Source organism: Quercus robur, chromosome 12 (genome assembly GCF_932294415.1).
Source record: "Quercus robur chromosome 12, dhQueRobu3.1, whole genome shotgun sequence".
Classification (NCBI taxonomy): Eukaryota; Viridiplantae; Streptophyta; class Magnoliopsida; order Fagales; family Fagaceae; genus Quercus; species Quercus robur.
This window is the reverse complement of record NC_065545.1, coordinates 41366967-41391569: the sequence shown is the minus strand read 5'-3', so window position 1 is coordinate 41391569 and position 24603 is coordinate 41366967. Positions and strand designations below refer to the sequence as shown.

General features: G+C 38.0%; 3 protein-coding genes across 3 annotated transcripts; all 3 read left to right on the top strand.

Annotated features, from left to right (window-relative positions):
- Positions 1–845: 845 nt before the first annotated feature.
- LOC126710583 (probable serine/threonine-protein kinase PBL15) lies at positions 846–4276 on the top strand. The gene is made up of 5 exons (XM_050411117.1): positions 846–1333; positions 2439–2574; positions 2908–3044; positions 3154–3277; positions 3519–4276. Exons 1-5 carry the CDS (start codon positions 917–919, stop codon positions 3965–3967), a joined length of 1263 nt encoding a protein of 420 aa, XP_050267074.1. The 5' UTR covers positions 846–916; the 3' UTR covers positions 3968–4276.
- A 12483-nt stretch (positions 4277–16759) lies between these two features.
- Positions 16760–18698, top strand: LOC126709754 (uncharacterized). Its single transcript, XM_050410092.1, has one exon. The coding sequence runs from the start codon at positions 17126–17128 to the stop codon at positions 18581–18583; it is 1458 nt and encodes a 485-aa protein (XP_050266049.1). The 5' UTR covers positions 16760–17125; the 3' UTR covers positions 18584–18698.
- A 2644-nt stretch (positions 18699–21342) lies between these two features.
- On the top strand, positions 21343–21985 carry LOC126709567 (uncharacterized). Its single transcript, XM_050409859.1, has one exon. The coding sequence runs from the start codon at positions 21410–21412 to the stop codon at positions 21839–21841; it is 432 nt and encodes a 143-aa protein (XP_050265816.1). The 5' UTR covers positions 21343–21409; the 3' UTR covers positions 21842–21985.
- Positions 21986–24603: the final 2618 nt, after the last annotated feature.

The window sequence follows — 24603 nt, the reverse complement described above, 5'->3', positions numbered from 1 at the left end:
AAAAAAAAAGCGAAAAAAGCCAAAAAACAGAGGGATTATCAAGACATTAGCTACGATATAATACCATGTTAAATTGTTGAAATATAGCTTTAATACCATGTGAGTATTCATGTTGGGAATATGATGGTTTGATGCCCTATACTATATACTAAACCTTAGCCTAACTCTAAACTAACTTGCTTTGTAAGTAATGATATTGCAAGTAGGTTTAAGATTTTAATTTAATTATATATATATATAAAACAATTAGGTCTTAGTACAATGAATTGAGAAGTAGTTGATGGAGTTGGGCGTTACCTCGGACATTAGTCTTGATACTCATAACGCAAGCTAATTCGAACCTACACACAAGAATGTGTCAGTAGGTCCACCCAATCTATAAGTTAAGATATACACAATTACTTATATAATTTCGCATCTTGTTGTCTAACGTGTCAGAAGCCACCTCAGTAATTATGAAAAAAGTGAAAAAAAAAAATGTAATGAATTTAGTGACAAAAAAATTTATAACTATTTTGAGATAATATGTTGTAATTAATGAATGTAGTGTTAATAAGTATCTCATGTAAAAGTAATATCACACCAAATACAACTTGGGACCTCTACAAGTAGTGAAAAAAGTTATTAAAATTTTTTGTAATGATTAAAATTTTGTCTCCTTGAGATGAATTGAAAAGATATTTAGAACCTATGCATGAAGACAGTGTGCAGGTGACAAAAGAAGGAACAAAGATTTAGATAATGTTGTTGAAAGAGACTGGAAACAAATTGCCCCGTTTAGTAGAGTGGTTAGAGTAGTTGGAGAAAGACCCTCTTCTCTCATTAGTTTAAAGATAAGTATGGTGATTTCTTTTTAAGGCATGCACACCCACTATCCTATTCCACAATCTCTTCTACTTCTCCTCCTACTCCTACAATGACAAAGCAATCAAAGCCATGGAGACCATTTACAGCAAATTGCTGTTCAGTTGAAGACCAAACAATTTTTTGCAACTTCAGCCGATGCAGGCCATCAAGGTCAGAGTTCTCTAAGGACATTGCTCCATTACCTTCATTTCGGAGACTATCTTTCTCTGATCTTAGTCGCTCTTCATCAACACGCATCAATGAAGATCTTGCACTGTCTTTTGGGTCGGACTTGCATGATTTTCAGCTAAGTGAGCTACGTGCAATAACTCAGAACTTCTCAAGCAACTTCTTATTAGGAGAAGGTGGGTTTGGAACAGTGCATAAGGGTTATATTGATGAAAACTTAAGACAGGGTTTGAAGGCTCAGGCAGTTGCTGTTAAGCTTTTGGACATTGAAGGCCTTCAAGGACACCGTGAATGGCTTGTAAGTAAATTCATTTATAATTTATTAATTTTGTACCCAATAATTAATATTCTTATTGTATCAAACACTTTCCATTTTTGAAGATTTCCCAGAAGTAGGTTGGCTTGAGAAAATAGAAATCATATATTCTCTTTTTGCTGATGTAGCTCTGTTCTGTGTGAATAACAAAAAAATAATTTATGATGACACGGTTCATCTATGATATGATTGGTGTATCAAAATTTTCTTTCAAAGCATGATTCTCCTATATTTTATTAGATATTGGTTCTAAAATTATTTGTCCATTACACATACGCATGTCATGTAATACATAGAAAATTATTAGATACTTTATGAGTAAAGAAACATGGTACTGCATCTTCTCACGTAAATGATAGATATTAACATAAATTTAATTAGTGGATAATATTATGTCAGAGTAGAGGGAGTATTGTTTATTGAATGATTACCCGTGATAGAAGAACATATAGTAATATAATTAAAATTATAATACAATTATTTTTCTTTTAATCTATCTATTCAGGTTTATAATTTTCTTTCAAACAAGTGCATGAAATTGTTTTAAATTGATCCATATTCCATAGAATATATTAGGCCTCCTTGGACCAACCTCGTTAGACAGTCTGTGTGCACATGCTACAGTCTACGCCAAAAGCCTGTTAGGTATGCTACTGTGTCTAGTTTATACAACCAGAGAGCTGAAGTCAAATCAGCCCTTCCACAGAATATGATGTTTCCATGGATGAAGGATGCAAATTGCGCTGGTACCGGAACATTTTCAATCGTATGGGCCAATTATTAATGAGGCTGTACCAAATATATATGTACAATGAAGAAAACAAAATACATATATGGTTCGGGTTATTAGGTCACCTACTTCTCATTCTTTTCTGAGAGTGTTGCTAAAGTTCCTGGTCTGCTTTCAATTGAATAAGACTTAAGAAGTGCAAACGTATCATTTTGACTATATCATACAGCATAATTTATTTTGTCTCTCTCTTCAATTATATACGATTTCTTCTATTTTATGTTTGATTTTCCCATACATCACATAAAAAATTGGCCCCTGCCATATTGATTAACAATCATATATTTTTCCATGTAGGCTGAAGTGATATTTCTGGGGCAGCTGAGGCACCCACATCTAGTTAAACTGATAGGGTATTGTTGCGAGGATGAAGAAAGACTTCTTGTGTACGAGTTCATGCCTCGTGGCAGCCTAGAGAATCACTTGTTCAAAAGTGAGTTCTATTTTTGTCACCAACTTAAGCTCTTATCTTATCTAACACTTGGATTTTGGAGGGATTGATTAATAAAGTTAAAATTAAAACCCTCATAGAAGTCATAAGTTTGTTTTATCTTCAATGAGAATGAGATTATAGGACTAGGAAAAAGTTAATATGGAACTTGCCTATGATAACTTAATGTGTCTTATATGATTAAAATACGTATGAATAGGTTAGAGGTGATTTTTCTTAAAAAAATCAATCTAGCCAGCTTGAGACATCCTAAATATTTTTCATTTCTTGCTCCAATTAATATTTGATTTCACAAGTCATTAATTATGATTGAAGGGATATCAATATCATTGCCGTGGGGCACAAGAGTGAAGATTGCAATAGGAGCAGCTAAAGGCCTTGCCTTTTTACATGGTGCTGAGCAGCCTGTCATATACCGCGACTTCAAAACTTCGAACATCTTGCTAGACTCTGTGTGTAGCAATATATCTCCCTTTTCTTCAGTCAGATAAGTTGATTGACAAAGTCCCTACAATCAAACCGCTAATTTGATTATAATGCTGCTTTTCTCTATGTTATTAGGATTTCACAGCCAAATTGTCAGATTTTGGGCTTGCTAAGATGGGACCAGAAGGATCTAACACACATGTTACCACTAGAGTGATGGGTACCTATGGGTATGCTGCCCCAGAATATATCTCAACAGGTACTGCTTCTGGCATACAGTTAGTGGACTTGTCAATGATAAAGGCTAATCTTGTAACAATTTGGTTGTTTCTATTTGATAAATTACAGATTATTTGTAAAGCTTAAAAATTTAGGAAATGTTGACATTTATCATAATATCATGATAAATTATCAATTGTTGCAAAAGCTTAAGATATTTGAAAATGTTGAATTTAATCATTTAATTATAATTTTAACAATATTTTTGTAATATTTATCAGGGCACTTAACTACAAAAAGTGACGTTTACAGCTTTGGGGTGGTGCTACTTGAACTACTTACAGGAAGAAGATCATTAGACAAAACAAGACCAAAGAGTGAGCAAAACCTGGTTGATTGGGCGAAGCCATACTTGACCAGTAGACGAAGATTGCGGTGCATTATTGACCCAAGACTTGCAGGTCAGTATTCAGTCAAGGGAGCAAAGGAAATGGCACTTCTGGCATTGCAATGCATAAGTTTGAACCCCAAAGACAGACCAAAAATGCCAGGCGTTGTTGAAACACTTGAAAACCTCCAACATTATAAGGACATGGCAATCACTTGTGGACAATGGCCAGCATCATCACCAAAATCAACTAGAAATGGAGTCTCTACAAAAGTGAGGATGGAGAGTAAAGGTGGATATCATAGAAAGTCCACTCCTATCACTCCCAGTAAGAAAGCATGAATAATTTCCAAGGGAAGAGGCAATTGAAAGTTTATAGTAGCATGGGGGTGTCTATTAAGTATACACTTTTTCCTTGGGCATGTCTGGCTGCCAATGTAAATATTTGAATCGCACATAGCAAGCATATATAAGTATATAGCCCCATGAGTGTATAATAATATCTTGATAAAGTTGTTATATATAGTTCGATACCAGATGTTCTAGCATCAATTAGCTAGACTTGCTTTTCTGATTAATTACAACAATGATTTGCTTGCTTAATTATCAGGGTCCATTGATCTGATGACTAATGAACTGCTCAATTTTTTATTTTGGTCTTATGAACAGCTCAAATTAATTTTACTATTCTTTTTTCTTTTGAAACAATTTTAGTTAAAGTGGAAAATTGTAAGTAGTGAAAAATAAAAGTTTAGGCACGTGAGGAACTTGTTATCTTCCATCATCCATATCATTTGACTCACTTATTGGTTCAGGATATCTAAGGACTTGGTTAATAATATGGTGTAGGTAGTAAGATGCATGTGCTAATTTGAATTTCATATTTTAAAATTTCATTGCCGCTAAATACTTCATGTGCCTCCATGCTATACAAATCCATTGGCAGCTCTTGATCTTGTGCGACGGCAGGCCCAATCCCTTAAGTCGTGCCCCGGTTGGGATTTGGATTTGATGCAATAGATAGGATTGTTGAACCATCTAATTATGTGTCAAAAAAAAAAAAAAAAAAAAACCCTTAACAAACTTTATATCTCACATAAGATGGTAATTGCATAGTTCAATAACCGGATCTCAAAAAAATAAAAAAATAAAAATCTACAATATCGTACATGTCTTGCAATTGGACCTAATTGTAGCTGAAGCAATTGGGCCACGCACGGAAAAAAATGATATAGGGACAGACCCGTGCTTTGCCGAGCCCAATCCAAGTCAGCATAGGTTTGAATTTCTGTTTTAGTTTTTTTTTTTTTTTTTGATAGGTTAGTTTTTTTTCGTTTGTCCTTAGTGATTACGGTGGCAACTTTGCCTTCCGTACCAGTCTTCTTTCCTTCGTCGTCAAAGTCGCTCAACACTTGTTAAGTTTTGTTTAGTTTTGTTTTTTTGTTTTTGTTTTTGTTTTTTGTTTTGGTTTAAAAGGTAATTCACAAACAAAAACTACATAGCCAGGATAAGAATTGTATTATAATTATGGTACTCATTGAACACTTCTTTACAAAAAGAAATCAATTTGATATTTGTTGTTTCTTTAACAAGTTTAAACTTGATTTAATTAGTTTCTTTGTACTAATACCACTACGATCAGTCGATCATGCCAAAATAATGAAATATTAATCATGTTACATTTTTATAATTTTTTTTTATATGCATAGAGTATTTTAGATGTTAAATAAAAAGTTTTAAAAACTTGTAAATTTTAAATTGTGTCATTTCTATTGAATATCTCAATTAAGTTTTAAACAGATTCTTTTCAAATCTCGCATAAATTTACAATCTACAAAAATAGGGCCTAGTCTAAGGTCAACTCAATGCATTTTGGGGTTAGACACAAATGTAAAATATATTGTTACTTAATATTTTATAAGAGATACATTAATTAGACTATTTCCATATATATTCATAAAAAGTATTTTAAAAGTTTTAATTCTAAAAATATCGAAACAATTAGTATTAGAATAAATATCTTATTTTAGATGGACATGGTCTCTCTTGGCAATATTGGATTTCAATTATTGAACAATGTATTTTAATAATGAATTTCTCTTCAAAACTATTAATTTTAATTTTTATTTTGATAGCGAGAGAAAGGAAGAGTAAACTTTTGGAAGATTAAATTTTTTTACTCTCCTAAAGACTTAAACTACCCCAAACATAATGAAACGTATTAATAAAATGTTGAACATTCTAAAAGAGTATAATATTTAAAAATAATTTTTATTTATTAAATTTTTGGGCCTTAGTTAAAAGTTTTACATCGTAAGGCAAATATACAAGACATTCTATTGGCCAATAGAAGATTTTTTTCCCTAAGTGAGAAGCCTTACTTTATTATTATTATTATTATTATTATTATTATTGTGGGGACCGGCCCAGAATAACAAGTTGGCTGGGCCTTGGGCTCGTCCGAGGACGATTCTGTCCGAGGAGACGTCGCGGCCCATAATTCCTACCCAAGCCAACTGGGGCGAAGAAAACACGTCCGAGGAGTAACTCCTCCTCGGACATTCCAAAGCCCAGATCAATGATGCATCCCAGTTACTGTAGCCCTCACTCCAAACACGTAAAAAGAAAGAAGGCTCAAAATATCCTAGCAAAGGCTGTTACCACCACATTAAATGCACCACAACTACTCTCCTGGCCGCATTAATGAAGAGAAGACCCCTGAACAGTGTTACCTTGGTCACTGCAACTCATAAAGAACTGGTAAGGGCGTCTGAAGGGACAGATGCTCAAGTGGAGGTTTGGATGATCGACAAGTGTAGGGCCCAGATGATAAAAGAGGGCCTATATCATATGTAAGAGTCCCCCAGAAAGGGGGACGGAGAAAAAAGGGGAGGAGAGGAGAGAGAAAGGCAAGAAGTCATTGTATGAAAGCATGTCCATGAATAAAACTTCCACTTTCACATCCATTTTCTTGATTTACGTCTCTACATCCACTAAGGACATGCAACGAACCGTCTGAGCCAACTGGAACCGAGTTCTTCAGCCCATACTCTACAAATTTCATTGTGTGGGACTTCTTGGGCCAGGGCCTGATCGTCCAGGATCGGGTTAACGAAAATCGTGTCCCTACAATTGGCGCCGTCTGTGGGAAGAACTAGGGTATCAGCTAGCACAACGGTCGAGCATGGCAGAACTCGGTCCACACCAGGAGAATCCTCACTAGGCTAACTCCCAACAGACATAACCCATTGAGTCCCAGAGGCAAAATAACCCTGCCAACCCAGGCGGCAGAGGGAATCGTGAGGGAAGTGTGCATACTATCCAGACGAGCCAGAGTCACACCCAGATAGGTAGTCACGTATCCCAGAGGCGAAATAGTCATCAGGCCATGCAGTGAGAGATAGATGACCTGAAGAGGAAGTTACGACGTGTGCAGCGAAAACGATCTCCCTCTAGCTCAGGTGAGTCCTCTAATGGGGAGGATGCGAGTTACCGACGGAGGTCAAGGACCCCCCCAAGTGAAACCTTTTCTTACGAAAGAGAACCACGCCTTGTACGGAAGTATGAGAGCCCATCCAGCAAGGGTTCGGGAAATGATGCTATGAAGAGGGCGCTAGACCAGATTTCAAGGTCACCCTTCATGTATAGAATCGAAGGGGCTAAGCTGCCTCGACGCTTCAACCAACTAGCGTTCGCCGTCTATAATGGCCGAGCAGACCCGGTAGAGCACGTTAGTCAGTTCAACCAAAAAATGGCTATCTACTCGCAAAATGAAGCCCTGATGTGCAAAGTCTTCCCATCCAGCTTGGGACCAATGGCGATGAGGTGGTTCAATAGCCTGAAGACAAATTCCATAGGCTCGTACAAGCAGCTCACTTAGGCTTTCTGCTCCCGCTTTATTACAAATACCAGAGTCCCTCGACCCCTCAGTTCGCTATTGTCCTTATCCATGCACGAGGGAGAGACCCTGAAAGCATATTCGGATAGATATTGGGAGGTATATAACGAATTAGATGATAACCATGATAATGTTGCTATCAGCACATTCAAAAGCGGTCTCCCCACCGAGCATGGCTTAAGGAAATCTCTTACTGGTAAACCAGTTGCCAACGTTCATCAGTTGAGGGATAGGATCGACAAGTACAAAAGGGTGGAGGCTGAACCTTTGGCCAACATTAGGGACATGGATTCCCAGAAATTCATCTGGAAGAACATTATTACTCGCTTTGGAACTCCACACACACTCATTTCGGACAACGGTCTCCAATTCGACAGCAAGAACTTTAGGGAGTATTGCCGCGAGTTTTGGATCATTAACCGATACTCCACTCCCGCCTACCCCCAAGGAAATGGGCAGGTCGAGGCCGTGAACAAGGTCATAGTGAATGGACTGAAGAAAAGACTGGATGAGGCAAAGGAGAGATGGGTAGAAGAGCTCCCACACGTCTTATGGACCTATCGGACAACGTCGCGACGGTCAACCGGCGAAACCCCTTTTTCGATGACTTATGGGGCTGAGGCCGTGCTCCCAATCGAGAACAACTTTCCCACACTGAGGTCCAACTCATTTACCCCAAGCAGTAACGACGAGTTATTGGGAAGAAGTCTAGACCTAGCCGAGGAAAGAAGGGAAAAAGCAACGATCCATATGGCCTATTATCATCAGAAGCTAAGACAAGGATATGATGCCAATGTTAAACTGCGACCTTTAGGTCCGGGTGATCTCGTAATGAGAAAGATTCTCGGCAGCGCAAAAAACCCCTCTTGGGACAAGTTGGGGCCCAATTGGGAAGGACCGTATCGCATCACATCCGTGGCCGGGATAGGCGCTTATTATCTAGAAGATTTGGATGAGAAAACTGTACCTCGACCATGGAATGTAAATAACTTAAGAAGATACTATTATTAATGAAAATGGCTTTGCCCATGCTTTGTTTCGTGATTATCCTGTGCCCACTGGTCTATTTCCAACTATTCATAATTTTAAACAGAACCTAAGTCCTGCATGGCTCCTCGAACCACAGACTTAGGGGAAATTATTACTTATGACAATTTATCCAAGTTTTAAACAGAACCTAAGTCCTGCATGGCTTCTCGGACCACAGACTTAGGGGAAATTATTACTTATGACAACTATTCATAGTTTTAAACAGAACCTAAGTCCTGCATGGCTCCTCGGACCACAAACTTAGGGGATATTATTACTTATGGCAACTATTCATAGTTTTAAACAGAACCTAAATCCTGCATGGCTCCTCGGACCACAGACTCAGGGGAAATTATTACTTATGGCAACTATTCATAGTTTTAAACAGAATCTAAGTCCTGCATGGCTCCTCGGACCACAGAGTTAGGGGAAATTATTACTTATAGCAACTATTTAAAGTTTTAAACAGAACCTAAGTCCTGCATGGCTTCTCGGACCACAGACTTAAGGGAAATTATTACTTATGGCAACTATTCATAGTTTTAAACAGAACCTAAGTCCTGCATGGCTCCTCGGACCACAGACTTAGGGGAAATTATTACTTATGGCAACTATTCAGAGTTTTAAACAGAACCTAAGTCCTGCATGGCTCCTCGAACCACAGACTTAGGGGAAATTATTACTTATGGCAATTATTTAAAGTTTTAAACAGAACCTAAGTCCTGTATGGCTCCTCGGACCACAGACTTAGGGGAAATTATTATTTATGGCAACTATTCATAGTTTTAAACAGAACCTAAGTCCTGCATGGCTCCTCGGACCACAGACTTAGGGGAAATTATTACTTATGGCAACTATTCAAAGTTTTAAACAGAACCTAAGTCCTGCATGGCTCTTCGGACCACAGACTTAGGGGAAATTATTACTTATGGCAACTATTTAAAGTTTTAAACAGAACCTAAGTCCTGCATGGCTCCTCGGACCACAGACTTAGGGGAAATTATTACTTATGGCAACTATTCATAGTTTTAAACAGAACCTAAGTCCTGTATGGCTCCTCGGACCACAGACTTAGGGGAAATTATTACTTATGGCAACTATTTAAAGTTTTAAACAGAACCTAAGTCTTGCATGGCTCCTCGGACCACAGACTTAGTGGAAATTATTACTTATGACAACTATTCAAAGTTTTAAACAGAACCTAAGTCCTGCATGGCTCTTCGGACCACAGACTTAGGGGAAATTATTACTTATGGCAACTATTCAAAGTTTTAAATAGAACCTAAGTCTGGCATGACTCCTCGGACCACAGACTTAGGGGAAATTATTACTTATGGCAACTATTCAAAGTTTTAAACAGAACCTAAGTCCTGCATGGCTCCTCGGACCACAGACTTAGGGGAAATTATTACTTATGGCAACTATTCATAGTTTTAAACAGAACCTAAGTCCTGCATGGCTCCTCGGACCATAGACTTAGGGGAAATTATTACTTAAGGGAAATCATTTCAGGGTGTGTGCGCAGTCTAGCATCATTGCAACCCTTATTCAAATTCACTGCACGGCATCCTTTCTATCTCGACCATTTATATTTATTTATGTCATTGCAAACGTTAAATAAATGGATGGTACCAGCATACATCCATAGAAAACAAAGAGAACATTCTATATTAATATTCCGAGGTCAATACAAAGAGAGGTCCTTACAAAAGAACACAAAAACAGGACGACTCTCATTCAAAAAAAAAAGGAGAAGTACAAAAATTAAAAGCCTAAAAGCTAAGCCTTAGCAGGAGGATCCTTCTTTTGCTCTGACTGAGGAGGAGGAGCCTCGGAGATAGAGTCCGTGGCAGGATCCTTCGCTTTATCAAGCACAGGGGCGGCATCTGGCACCGCCAAGTTCTGCTCGGAAACTGCTTGGGCGCCATCAGGATTCTCTCGGATCTCTTGAGGATAGAAGACGTTCTCAGGCAATCTTAGCGCCGAATCTGCAGGAATTCCTGCAGCATCAAGGGCGTGAGCCCATGAGATGCTGCAGTAGTCCCTGCACACCTCGAGGATCTCCTCGGATAGCCTAGCCTCCGTTTCTTGGATCCCGAGCTGATGAGAAGCTTTCTTTTCAGCCTCTGCGGCCTCTCGGATCAGCTGGGCCTCTTCTTTAACCCGCCTCATCTCATCCCCAGCTTTCTGCAGAGCGGCCTTGAGTTCCAGTACATTCTGCTTCTCAGTAGCAAGGCTGGTTTCAGTTACGTACAATTTCTGGCGCTGATCCTCTGCTTGGGTTTCAACATTCTTCAGGCCAGCCTCCGCGCTCTTGCGCTGTTTCTCTGACTCTTTGAACTTCTCCGTCAGTTCAAAGATTTCTTGCTTGAGGGACCCCACGGTCTTCTCCACCTCAGCCCGAGATTGAACCTCAGCTTCAGCCAAGCTGCGGTTGCTGCGGCAAAATTCCTCAACCACAAACACCTACTAGGTGATCTGCCAACAAAACAAAATGAGAATTAGGATAGAATGCAACAATGTTGATGACTTAATAAAAGGATGCAAGAAGGGCTCACCATCGCAAGGTCCCTCTTAAGGGACAGAAAAAGCTCGGGCTGGGAGAACCGTCTGTAGGCCTCCATATCCCGAGGAAGGAGCACTGGCTGCTCCAGGGCCTCAACTATGTAGCCCGCTCTGCCTCTGTTGTACTCTCGAACCGAGGCAGTGTAGGGGATAGCAACCCCGTCTAGCTCCATCTTCGAACTCCATGCGCGGGGATTAACGCGCATCTCAGCCCGATTCTCCTCATTTCGGCTCTCTGTGGAGTTAGCCCTTTTACTCCTCTGCCCCCGAGTGGCTTTCTGCTGATTGGCCGGGCGGGGGGCCACTTCACCTTCCTCGAAAACGTCAACCAGCCTTTTCTTTTTTAGGTCAGGGTTAACCTTGAGGCCAAGGTCGGAAGGAACCTGAGGGGCGGTTGGGGGAGGGTCCTGGGCTTGTGACTTAGCAGGCGCCTTTGAAGACTGACCCTTTCCTCGGCTGGACATCAGTTCTCGTAAAGATTTTCCCTTGCCAGCCATATTGCCTACTTCCTCGTCTGAAGAGTTGTCCGAGCAAGTTATAATGATTGGAGCGGCAACCACGGAATTTCGATCCTGCTCTCCTTCAGGATTCGAGAGCTCGACTACGGGGACTTTGTCAACCTCCTCTTCAAAATAAAACTCGTCTATTTCCTCCTCAAGGGAAAGACGAGATGATTCAGCCTCTTCCTCAGCTGGCACGGCGGCTTTAAGGTCTTCTGGAGGCAGTTGCACGACCGGTGGAGGATCCCGAACTCCAGGTAGCACGATTGGCTTAAGATCTACTCGGGCCAAACACCCGGGCTTGGACACGTCAATCCTAGCTAATCGGGGGCTACCAGCTCTAATGGCGCGGCCAATAGGTTGGAAAGCACGGGTTAGTGGTTGATAGCCCAAAACCAAATGACACGCACGCAGCTGCTCGTCCTCGTGTACGTAGATTTCTGACCTTAAAAGATAATTTAGGGCCGGAACGTTCACGACCGGTGGAGGATCCCGAACTCCAGGTAGCACGATTGGCTTAAGATCTACTCGGGCTAAACACCCGGGCTTGGACACGTCAATCCTAGCTAACCGAGGGCTACCAGCTCTAATGGCGCGGCCAATAGGTTGGAAAGCATGGGTTAGTGGTTGATAGCCCAAAACCAAATGACACGCACGCAGCTGCCCGTCCTCGTGGACGTAGATTTCTGACCTTAAAAGATAATTTAGGGCCGGAACGTTCACGTGGCTCAGCCTGGGAGCAACCAAAGCTCTATCTGCAATACAACCGAGAAGAAAATTAGAATTAAACTAAAAGATTTATGACAAGCGGAAAAGAGAGTAAGTCCAAGGAGCTAAGCCCCTTCCCTAAAGGATTGGGCCTAAAGGCACCACACTTGGGGTTCCTGCCTGAGTTGGACAATGAAGACCATCGCTTCATTCTCCTGAGGCAATGAGGAAGTCATCCTTCATAGTCTTATTGGATATGGGGAGACAGGAGATTAGCCTAACCACCTCGGATCGAGATTTAAGGTAATACCCTCCATTCTCAACGTAGTGGCACTCGTACATGCGTACCACGTCATGCCAAGTCAGACCCAGACCCATTCGTTCATTCAAGACATCTATGCGGCCTAATACCCTGAACATGTTTGGAGCGCACTGGTGTGGCGTCAACCTATGGTGGAACAAGTAGTCCCGGGTAATCCTACGCATGGGGAGCGTCATTCCCCCTTGAATAAAGGCAATCATGGGAATGACCACTTCACCCACGCCTCTATCTAACAGTACTCCTTCTGGGGGACAGTACCGCAGAACCACTCCCGGCGGGATATGGTATTTTGCCCTAAAAGCCTCCATAGCAGCCGGAGTGTCTACTAGTTTTTTGAATCTACCCATCTAAAGCTGAACTGGAGGAATGGAAATAAAGACCGAGGAGAAAAATAAAATCCGTGGAGAAAATCGAAGCGACGAAGCGAACGGAACTTACGGATATCTTCACAAATGACCGGTGAGGTGATCGGAAATATCTTCTAGGGAGGGCGCTTCGTAGAAACAATTATGGAGATTTGAAGGAAGGAGGTGCTCAAGGATTTCTGGGCGCTGGAGTTCTCTGGAGCTCTCTGTTCTGATGTGCGGATAAAAAAGAAAAAAGGAGCCTCTCAGGCACTTTATATAGCAGGAGGGAGAGAGAAAAAATCCCTCCCGCTCACGAATTCAAGGAGCAATGCTGGCCGTCAGATCCACATCTTGCCGTTGGATGAAGGAGACATAAAGCTGTTTGGAGTAAATGGCCGCGCCTCGTAAATTGTGGCGCGTCAAAAGTAACCGCCCACGCGCGCGGACCAAGAGTTCATCCGTTCCATCCTTCATAAATGTCAAAACCCCGCTTTTCTCCTCGGAAGGAGATCAAAACCGGAGTTTTGAGAGGCTATTGTGGGGACCGGCCCAGAATAACAAGTTGGCTGGGCCTTGGGCTCGTCCGAGGACGATTCTGTCCGAGGAGACGTCGCGACCCATAATCCCTGCCCAAGCCAACTGGGGCGAAGAAAACACGTCCGAGGAGTAACTCCTCCTCGGACATTCCAAAGCCCAGATCAATGATGCATCCCAGTTACTGTAGCCCTCACTCCAAACACGTAAAAAGAAAGAAGGCTCAAAATATCCCAGCAAAGGCTGTCACCACCACATTAAATGCATCACAACTACTCTCCTGGCCGCATTAATGAAGAGAAGACCCCTGAACAGTGTTACCTTGGTCACTGCAACTCACAAAGAACTGGTAAGGGCGTCTGATGGGACAGATGCTCACGTAGGGGTTTGGATGATCGACAAGTGTAGGGCCCAGATGATAAAAGAGGGCCTATATCATATGTAAGAGTCCCCCAGAAAGGGGGACGGAGAAAAAAGGGGAGGAGAGGAGAGAGAAAGGCAAGAAGTCATTGTATGAAAGCATGTCCATGAATAAAACTTCCACTTTCACATCCATTTTCTTGATTTACGTCTCCACATCCACTAAGGACATGCAACGAACCGTCTGAGCCAACTGGAACCGAGTTCTTCAGCCCATACTCTACAAACTTCATTGTGTGGGACTTCTTGGGCCAGGGCCTGATCGTCCAGGACCGGGTTAACGAAAACCGTGTCCTTACAATTATTATTGTGCAATATTATAAGGAAAATAATATAATATATTTTAGGGGACCTTCTTCCATTTGAGGGCCTTAGGTCATTGCCTAAATGGCCTAAAAGTTGAGCCACCTTTGATAGGGAGTTTAACCATGTATTTGGGCATTTCTCTATTTTGTATTTGTTATATGTAGTACCACTATAGAAAATACTTTATTTGAAAATGATGATAGCGTAAATACATTATATATGATTTTAACCGAACTCAAGCTACCATTAATAGCTTTTTGTCCCAAATTCTTGGATTGCTTTTTTCAAATAACCTTTAAAATCTATTTTTAGGAAAAAAAAAAAAAGATGCCATATGATTGTTGGAAGCAAAGTATAAGATATATTATATAATACGTCTAGAATCACAACATTTTTTACAATTTGTTGAAATGTCAAAATTTTAATAATACATACAATAAGTCTAAAGTAAAATTAGTGGTAGATCCATATAAAAATCAATAACAACTTGTTAACACAGTAATTACTATTTAAAAAAAAAAAAAAGCAAAACTTAAGTACAATTTTTAAGGTGCAATACATTAGATTTTTCAATCAAAGTTAAACACATGGTTGCATTGATTAATAAATCAAGTACAATTAATGTTATAATTTTCTAATAACAAATAAATTTAACGCAATTTTGTATTTGAATTTAATTGAGAAGCTTAATATATCGTGTCAAAAAATTTTAACCTAAGTTCTACACTTTTAAAAAATAAGCCCAAAGCTCTAATTACCAATATAAAAATAACATGTGTCCCATTATATACAATGTACGTGACTCACTTAGATAATTAGACTAAATGTTCCACACGACAAAAATAAATATCATATTCCTATTGACCATTAGAGCCCAAAGCTTTAAATGGAGCCAAACTTTGTTCTAAAAAATTATACAAGTAGCATTTTTTTTATTTTATTTTATTTTATTTTTTTGTGACAAGTAGCATTCCTATACAATATATTAGAACAGATTGTTTGGCCGCAAAATGGTGTTGAATTAAAATAAACCATGATCCATATCTTCCAATATAAGGCCCTCCATGTGATAGGAAGATATTATAGGCTTTTTGCATAGGCACCTAGCTATAGCTGCATAAAAGTCACTCAAAGTTATACGTATCTGTGCGGACAATTAAAGAGAAGAAGTTGATGAGTGGCTTTGAGACGAAGCAAATAGCACTTGCCAAATGCCAAGTGCCTAATTTCTTGGTTGACTATCATATTAGAGAAAATAACAACGCACCTCATGAGGCGGTTTTTCCGAGTCAAGAACGACGTGCAGACGCGTCTTCGCCTAAATTGGTTGACTTTTACCCCATTCGGATCTCTACCAAATCAATTGCTCATTCTTTCTCTATTTGGTCAGCTCATACGACCTTTTAAAATTTCAATTTTTTTTTTCTCATTTTTAAAATTTTTTCATAATACAAGTATACTTTAGTCATTTCTAGTAAAAATTTTTCAACAAAAAAAAACTTAAATAAACTGCTTCCAAACAAACACTTGGTATCTCGTAATTTTTTATTTTATTTTATTTTAATATACCATTTTGTAAAAGGAAAATTTTTATGTTTAGTAAGATTTAACATTGTGCATTTTGGGCTATGAAGCATATTTGTTTGCGTTTTTGCATTGACACTTCATATTTACAATTCCAAAAATGCCACATTTTCAAAAAGCCTAAAACATAAAAGTTGAATGAAACTAGCCCTAAATATAATTTAAAGTGATAATTATTTTTAGAAAAGGATATATTAATCATTCATTTTAGAAATTTTTTATAGAGAATTGAAAAAGTTGTAAAAAAAGTTAGTCACTTTTTTATTTTTCTATAAAAAAGTTTTCTAAAAAAGTTTACTAAAGTATGCCCTAAAAGTATATGTTAATGCTGTATATTCCATTTGGAAATGGAAGCTATATAATTGTTTTTTTTTTTTTTTTGGTAGAAAGGATGAAGCTTTATAATGTATTAGCTAGGCTTTCAGTCGTTATTATAATACTATCTAATATACGAACATCATTCTGTAGATTTTTTGTTTTTTTGTTTTTTGTTTTTGGTAATCCATTCAGTAAATTTAAAGTGCCATACTGTACGTATGAGATAATTACAATTTTTTGTATGAGACAGCTCTTGTAGTATGTTTAAAAAATAAGATTTTTTTTTGAGTGCATAAAAAAAAAAAAAATTAGAGGTATTATGAAAAGAATCAGATAGATTTTAGAAGTCCGTGAGTCTCTGTATATTTTAGCCTAAAATTCCAGGTAATATCATGTCCAGTTTATACTTTATATACAACTTTATACTCTTATTTTATATACAATTGTAATTTTAAACAAATTTAGTCAATAAAAATAACCTTATTCAAAAACACATCAAATCAGTCACGCTCAAAAGTTGAAATTTGAGTACTTTAAATTCTCTCTTTGTCATGTGCATTTGGCATAATTCATGAGCTGAAAAACGAAAGTGGAATGTATTTAGAGTCTCTCACGGTGGTTCATGTGACCACATGAAAAGCTCATATACTATCATATAATATCACCCATCATAAATACATAAAAGTCGCAAACTATTTGGCACATGAATCCCACTTTTTCTTCAAAGAAGCGTGAGAAATGCACTTTGAAGAAGAAAAGTAGAAAATTCTTATTAAAGTAATCAAAACCCAAGCGCACTTGCTTGAGTGCGTGCCTAACTCCCCAAAAAACCTGCCAAAACTTTTCTTAACTTTTCAGCAATGAAATTTAGTATAGTAATAGTACTACCATACCAAATTTTCAAAGTGAAAAGCCACCACACAAACATCCACATTTTCATTCCCTATCGATTAGAGAAACCATCCCAAAATGGCTCTCAACATTAACAATAGCAACAACAAACCCAAGAAATCCATTTCCTTTTCCCAATCCAATCTATGTACCATCCTTTTCTTCATAGTTCTCTTCACCATCCCAGCCCTTTTTCTCCTCCACACACCTACCACATCCATATGCACAACCTTTGCCAACCATGTCAAGCCTTGGTCGGGTGATCTTCGAGCAGCCCAATTTGCTTGGAACCGTCTTCTCTTCCTCCAATACCCTGACCAACCCCCACCTATTGCTCTCAAGATTGCTGTATTCTCACGAAAATGGCCTATTGGTACAACACCGGGAGGCATGGAACGCCACGCACATACTCTACACACCGCTCTAGCACGCCGCGGCCATCAAGTTCATGTCTTCACCTCTCCTAGTCAACTTGGAATGATTAGTACAACATCTTCACCATATATCCATTGCCATGAAGGCGAACCAGGGCGTTGGCGATATAACAAAGCTTGGGAGCAATTTATGGAGGAGAACAAACGTGAACCCTTTGATGTGGTTCACTCGGAAAGTGTAGCACTTCCTCACTATATTGCAAGACAACTTCCAAACCTTGCTGTGTCATGGCATGGCATAGCACTTGAGAGCTTACAATCTGATATTTTCCAAGATTTGGCTCGAAGACCAAACGAGCCCATATCTCCAGCTTTCAACAATACTTTACAAGGGGTAGTCCCAAAGGTATTAAATGAAATAAGGTTCTTCAAGAGCTACGCACATCATGTTGCTATAAGTGATAGTTGTGGGGAAATGCTTAGGGATGTGTATCAAATTCCTAATAAGAGAGTCCATGTGATTCTCAATGGTGTTGATGAGGATGAGTTTGGAAAAGATTTGAGCTTAGGCCTTGAGTTCAAGTCTAGAATTGGTGTCCCTGGTAATGCAAGTTTAGTACTTGGTGTGGCTGGAAGATTGGTAAAAGACAAAGGTCATCCACTACTCTATGAAGCATTCACCAAACTGATTTCAAAGCACCCTGATGTGTATTTGATTGTTGCTGGGTCAGGACCATGGGAGCAAAGGTACAAAGATTTGGGGCCTCAAGTTCTGGTTTTGGGCTCTATGAGTCCATCACAATTGAAGGCTTTCTATAATGCCATTGATATATTTGTAAATCCGACACTTAGGCCTCAAGGGCTTGATCTAACTCTTATGGAGGCCATGATGAGTGGAAAGCCTGTAATGGCATCAAGGTTTCCTAGCATCAAAGGTACAATTGTTGTGGATGATGAATTTGGTTACATGTTTGCCCCAAATGTAGAGTCATTGTTAGAGGCACTTGAAGCAGTGGTGGAGGAAGGATCAGAGAGATTAGCACAGAGAGGACAGGCATGTCGTGAATATGCAACTTCCATGTTTACTGCACGAAAGATGGCATTGGCATATGAGAGGTTATTCCTTTGTATCAAAAACGAATCATTTTGTACCTATCCTTAGGCTATATAGAGATACATTTATTGCCCCCTTTTTGTCTTCGTTTTGGAGTAAATAATATAATATATATTATTGGTTTTCAAAATCAAATCCTAATTATACAGTTTTTCTTGTTGTACCAATTAATTAAGATTCATATTATTAAACATAAATAAAATTTCAAAATTGGTTTTCTTATATTTATACTTTTGAAAGCAAGCACCACAACATTGGCTATGCAATCACTTGTCCAAATTTTCAGTTATATTATCTAAATAATTATCAAGTCAAAAATACTATCTAAGATGTCCTCTACTGTGCAATAATGTCCAAAATGCTATCCATTAGCTGTGTAGTATATTGTCCAAAAAACTATTCAAAAGAGACTTTTACCATACTTCAGAATTTTTTAGCAGAGCCCTAAAAAAAAAGAGAACACTCAAAAGCATTGCACAGTAAAAGAAACTATGGGAGATAAGTAATCAGAAAATGCTCTGTAATCTGTATTTGAAATCAATTCTAAGATAATTAGAGAAGGATGCGGGGGGGGGGGGGGGGGAGTGTACTTCTCAAATACAAACCAAAATGAGTATATATGCTTCTAGTATAATAAAAAACATACCACAAAAATCAACTAACACAGCCATATTTCTCTTGCAAAGGCTATCGTGTGTATGCAAGGAGAGCCTGATAGGGGATCAATGGATCATATATGCAGATTAGAAGTTTGTTTCCATGAAAGGTTACTTAGCCATAGCCATTAAGTGCTTCACCATAAACATATTTGATTTAGCTAGCTTCAACTTGAAGTTCACGTTGAACTCATGATATACTATAGTTTGTGTAACCTCCTCGGTTTGTCAACAAGACTTAGAATAATTGGTCTGCATCTGAAACTTTTAATTCCATATTTTGAAGTGAGATTTTACTTTGGAGTTGATAATTAAAATTTTAACCTACCAATATCCCTTTTTTGGGTAACACTATATTTCAAAATTCGTGAGAAACTTTGAACTTGGAATTTTTATGCATCCAAACCCCAAGTTCAAACTTCATTTGAAAGGTATCATTAAGCAAATTCAACAAATAAACATTCTCATACTACCAATATTACTCTTCACACTGTCACCACCATTGTTCCCTTTTATTCCCTTTATATGTCTAACTGATAAGGTCTTAACATCACCAATCACCAATTTCTCAAAATCTATGTTGTAGAAATTATTATAAGGTTTGTCACTATAGCAACATAGCTGATCACATTGTAGCTATCCTGAGTGTCCAATATATCAGTGATCGCAAAAGTTCATTCTAAAGATTGCAATTAGAATATATCACAGTACTTTTAAGTTTCATACACAGTACTGTGATTTAATCCATAAGAAAAAGAAAACAAAGAATTGATTTAAGTTCCCAAACAACAAACAACATTTGTCATGTTTATCAATATACACCGCTTATAACTGTGTCAAGGAAAACCAACAAGTAAATCTTTATCCTATTGATTTTTGAGAATTTGTAGAATGAAAATAAATGTGTAAATTTGAATTTAAATAACATATTATTTTTCAGTTTTTTTAAAAAAGGGGATTGTTTTGTACATTAAAAAAGTGAACTTTGAAATGATTTTGGCTGAGCCTAATGTGATACCTGAAAAAATCTAACTAATAAATAATACTTGAAAATCAAGCACAACCACCAAATACATTAAATCAACTAATAAACAAAGAGAGGGCTTTATTTCTCTACTTATAAAACTACATCATACTAAACACCATATGTCAATTTCGTCTTTTTAATTTGATGTCTCATCTGGAATAGATGTCAATTTCTTGTTGGGCATAGAAACACCAGATGCTGGAGTTCCTGAAACATATCGTATACTTTCTCCCAAAGAGAACTAGACAATTAAACTCTCTTAATTTTGTTTTCTTCCTCTAACCCACTAACTCACCAACACACGCCAGAGTATTTCTGTCTGTCTTAACTCTTAGGGTTCGTTTGGTTGGAATGATGGAAAAATGAAAGGATAAAAAATGGAGAGAGGATGGAAAAGTAGGAGGATAAAAAAAATTTTAGTTTACCTCATTTGTATTGGTTGGAATGGTGGAAAAGTAGAGGGATGAAAAACTTTTTTGTTTGGTTGAGAATAAAGTTTGTATAAATTTATCATCATATCCTTATTAAATAAAACAAAAAGTAACATATTGTACTTTAAAAAAATTGTGAATAGATGGACACTTCATTAAAGTAAAAAAGAAATAGCATAAGAAATTAACTCAAAATTGTTTTCTTAAAAAAAAAAACAAAAACAAAAACAAAAACCAACCAAAATTAATGAGAAAATAAACATATGAGCACCAAAAAAATAAAAAAGAAGAAGAAGAAGAAAGCTGCACGTCCAGAAAAAATCAAAGAAAAGAAGCCCAATTGTCTAGACAAAATCAAAGGAAAAAAAAAAAAAAAAAAAACCAACACGTTAGTTAGTAACAGAAATAAAAAATCAAAGGAAAAAAAAGAAAAGAAAAGTCAACAGGTTAGAATCGTTAGATACAAACAAAAAAAAAGAAAAAAAAGAAAAAAAAACCCAACATATTAGAGATTTGGAGCTAAATTTCAAGATGGGAGTATTTTTGGAAGCTCGTTTCATGAACTTTTCCCTCTTAATTTTCTATCTATTTTAGAGAGAAAACTTTTTGATAGGTTCGGAGAAAAACACATTAACTTTATTATTTATTTTTCTTTGTTTTCACCCAACCAAACACTGTAGAGTCTATGTTTTTCGTATGAGAGTTTGTATTCCGAGAGAGAGAGAGCAAGAAAAAAAAGAAAGAAAGAAAAATTCCCACAATGGCTGGCAATGCAACGGCTAGTAGCTTGAATTGCCATGTGAAGCAAGGGCCTCTCTTAGAGCCCCTTGCGATTATCGGGATAGGAGGAACACTAGCCGTTGGTCTCATCTTTACCTTGATTATGTCCTTTCTTTGGTGGAAGATGAAGAACCAACCAGAACCGGAAGAACACAATGCGGAGCTTCCTCATGATCATCAGCCGCATGCTCCTATGCCGGAACTACCACAAAGAGAATTCCATGCCGATGAAGCCGCCACGGACTGCCCTGTCTGCCTTGAGGAGTTTGTTGAGGGTGAGAGCCTTGTTGAGCTTCCTACATGTCTTCATGCTTTCCATCCTGCATGTATTGAGACATGGTTGACTCGGAACCATGCTTCTTGTCCTGTTTGTAGACTCCACATAGAGCTTCAAGTTGACAATGTTGTCTAATTGGGCTGTTAGTCTAGCAAAAATAATATGTGATTTTATGTGTGTATTTATATTTATATATAATGTTGTTTAGAATGATTTGGCCTTTGTATATATTACAATTGATCAAGTCCAAAATTATGATAATGGAATAAACAAGAATCATGAGAGCATTTTCAATTTATACAGATTTCATTTACACGTAATTTTGAGTAACAATTCAAATGCTGGAGGAGATTACAGATTAGGAAATCGGAAAGCATGAATAAATAACTCAATCGTGTTGAAATCCATTCATGTGAAGAAAGAAAAGTCTTCGGCGCATCCTTGCAAAATGAGCAGTGAAAGTAGCCAATTGCACTCTGATGACTGACAAAATGCTCATGAGGTCAAACTGACACAGATGATGCAGCAAGCCTAATGATTCAAAATCTGCAGAAAGAATGAACAAATATCACAAAGAAGTGAAGCTTTTCTGATTTTGATCCCTTTTGAACTGCTGCATTACTTTTGTAACTCACAAGAAATACACTCCACACCTCCATCTATGCACAAGGCTATTTGATTTTAGTTCTTGCACAACTAAAATCAAATAGCTTATCAAGATGAAAAAGGAGGTTTTCTTTTTTTTGTATAAGAAATTGTAAATTATTAAATTTGGAAAAGCGTATATTGGAAGTATTCAGAGATTTAATAAATAGAAAGAAACAAAAGATAGAAAAGGAACCTATAAGATTAGCGATACAAGTACAATGAGTCCAAAAACTCCATAAGAAAAAAGGCTGAGATGGTAAAAGAGTGTGTCAACCATTCAAAGAGAGTTTTCAAGAAAAGAAACACAAGATTCGGTATAGACAGCTTCTTCTCCACAAATATCCATAGATTTCTCTCTCTAAATGCACCATAGAATAGAGGCTGGCCCTGCCCGCCATAGAGTTCCATACCTACGACACCCCATCATTCCACTTCAAGACTCCATAGACTTGACTGAATTTGGCATGACCCAAGCAATCCTGATGGCACAGAAGAAAAAAAAACCCCACAAATCATAGGCAATTGAACAATGGGACAACAGATTACTTGATGTTTCACCAGATAATTTACACGTGCAACACCAATCCGTGATTACAATACCCTTTTTACAGAGGTTATTTGCCATTAGAAATTTTCCCAGTTTTGCCGCTCAGACAAATACGGGTACTAGGTGGGGATATACCTCTCCAGACACACTTCCAAGGAAAATTAAGAGTATGAGCTGCTCTAGTATTGATCACTGTGTAATAACTCTTGATTTGAAACCCTTTGTTGGTGGAAGGGAGCCAAACCAGCTTATCACCACCAGATGAACCAACCTGTGCAGCATACAAATCATCTAAAAACCGAGTCATAGACTCCAACTCCCAATCTTGAACATCTTGAATAAAAATAGGTCTCCAATGTGCCTTGCCATGTACCCATTCCATACAGTCAAAGACTCGAGCATCTTTGTCTCTAGTAAATCTAAACAGCTCCGGATGTCTATCTTGAAAGGAACTATTACCATCCCAATGATTCTTCCAAAACAATTCTTGGGAACCATCCCCTACCTCATATCAGATGTGTGAAGCAAACTGATCCCATCCCTTTCTAATATAATTCCAAAGCCCCACCCCATAAGTCCCTTGCACCTCTTTGGAGTCCACTGACAAATATCATAACCATATTTGCTATCAATGACTTTCCTCCAAAGAGACTCTGGTTCCAAACCATATCTCCATAACTATTTACCCAGTAAAGCACGATTGAAACATAACAGTTGGCTGATGACTAATCCCCCTTGTTGTATTGGCTTACACACCATAAACCAACCAACCAAGTGGAATCTGTGCTCGCCATGAAGACCTCCCCACAAAAAATCCCACTGAATCTTCTCTAACTTCTTAGCAACACTGGCTGGTATTAGAAAAAGGGATAAAAATTATGTAGGGAGATTAGATAGTGTACTTTTTATCAAAGTCAAATGACCACCCTTTGAAAGATATAATTTCTTCTAACCCACTAACTTCTTCTCCATTTTCTCAACAATCCCATCCTAGATACTACAGGATTTGTAAGAAGCATCTAGACCCAGATACTTCATAGGAAGAGAGGAATTACTGCAACCCATAAAACCATCCATACTCTCTATATTAGCAACCATCCCAATAGGTACCATCTCAGACTTAGCCAGATTAATATGAAGGCCGGAAACAGCCTCAAAACACAACAAAATGCATCTGAGATGGTGTATCTGATCTATATCTGCATCACAAAAGACCAGTATATCATCTGCAAACAACAAATGGAAGATAGACATAGAGTCCCCACCAGATGCAGAGACTGGGAAACCATATATAACCTTCCTCCTTTGCTTTTAACATCAATCTACCAAATGCGTCCATTACCAAAACAAACAACAATGGTGAAATGTGATCACCTTGTTGCAACCCACGAGTACTGGAAAAGAAGCCTTTACGAGTACCATTAATAATTGTAGAAAATTATTAATTTGGCATGACTTGACTCCATCATAGACTTGACTATGATGGAATTAATAATTTTCCATCATGGTCATTAAATCATAGACTTGACTATGATGACTCCATCATAGACTTGACTTAATAATCTTCTACCATTAATAATTTTCTACAAATTTTAGCTTTTGCAATTTTCCTTTAATTGTTATTATTATTTTGCAATTTTACTTTATTTGTTATTATTATTTTATTACAATGCATATATAGAAATTTAATTCTTAAATTTTG